Source organism: Egretta garzetta, unplaced genomic scaffold, assembly GCF_000687185.1.
Source record: "Egretta garzetta isolate BGI_Z169 unplaced genomic scaffold, ASM68718v1 scaffold2782, whole genome shotgun sequence".
Classification (NCBI taxonomy): domain Eukaryota; kingdom Metazoa; phylum Chordata; class Aves; order Pelecaniformes; family Ardeidae; genus Egretta; species Egretta garzetta.
Genome location: NW_009259021.1, coordinates 1 through 430, shown reverse-complemented (window position 1 = coordinate 430; position 430 = coordinate 1). Strand labels below are relative to the sequence as shown.

General features: G+C 63.7%; 1 protein-coding gene across 1 annotated transcript; it reads right to left on the bottom strand.

Moving 5' to 3' along the window:
* Positions 1–30: 30 nt before the first annotated feature.
* On the bottom strand, positions 31–424 carry LOC104122511 (ADP-ribosylation factor 3; the record flags this gene model as incomplete). Its single annotated transcript, XM_009634654.2, has 2 exons — positions 274–424; positions 31–160 (listed from the first exon to the last, which is right to left on the bottom strand). Coding segments are annotated over exons 1-2 (278 nt in total), but the record flags the coding sequence as incomplete, so codon positions are not given.
* Between the last annotated feature and the right edge of the window lie 6 nt (positions 425–430).

Sequence of the window (430 nt, the reverse complement as noted above, 5' to 3'; positions counted from 1 at the left end):
GCTCCCCAGTGAGCCCCATCCCCTCCCCACATCCCTGAGGGGGACCTACCCTGGGTGTTTTGGAAGTAATGCCGCCAGAGGGGCCGGATCTTGTCCTGCCCACCCACATCCCACACAGTGAAGCTGATGTTCTTGTACTCCACTGTCTCCACGTTGAACCCTGCGGGGAGCGACAGCGGAGGGAAACTGAGGCACGCGGGGCCACGAGCCCCCTCCCACGGAGCCCTGATGGGGAGGGGTCCCCGCCCGGTGCCCGCCCCCTACGCTGCACACCTATGGTGGGGATGGTGGTGACAATCTCCCCCAGCTTCAGCTTGTAGAGGATGGTGGTCTTCCCGGCGGCGTCCAGCCCCACCATCAGGATCCGCATCTCCTTCTTCCCAATCAGGCTCTTCAGCAGGTTCCCAAAGATGTTGCCCATGGTGACGGC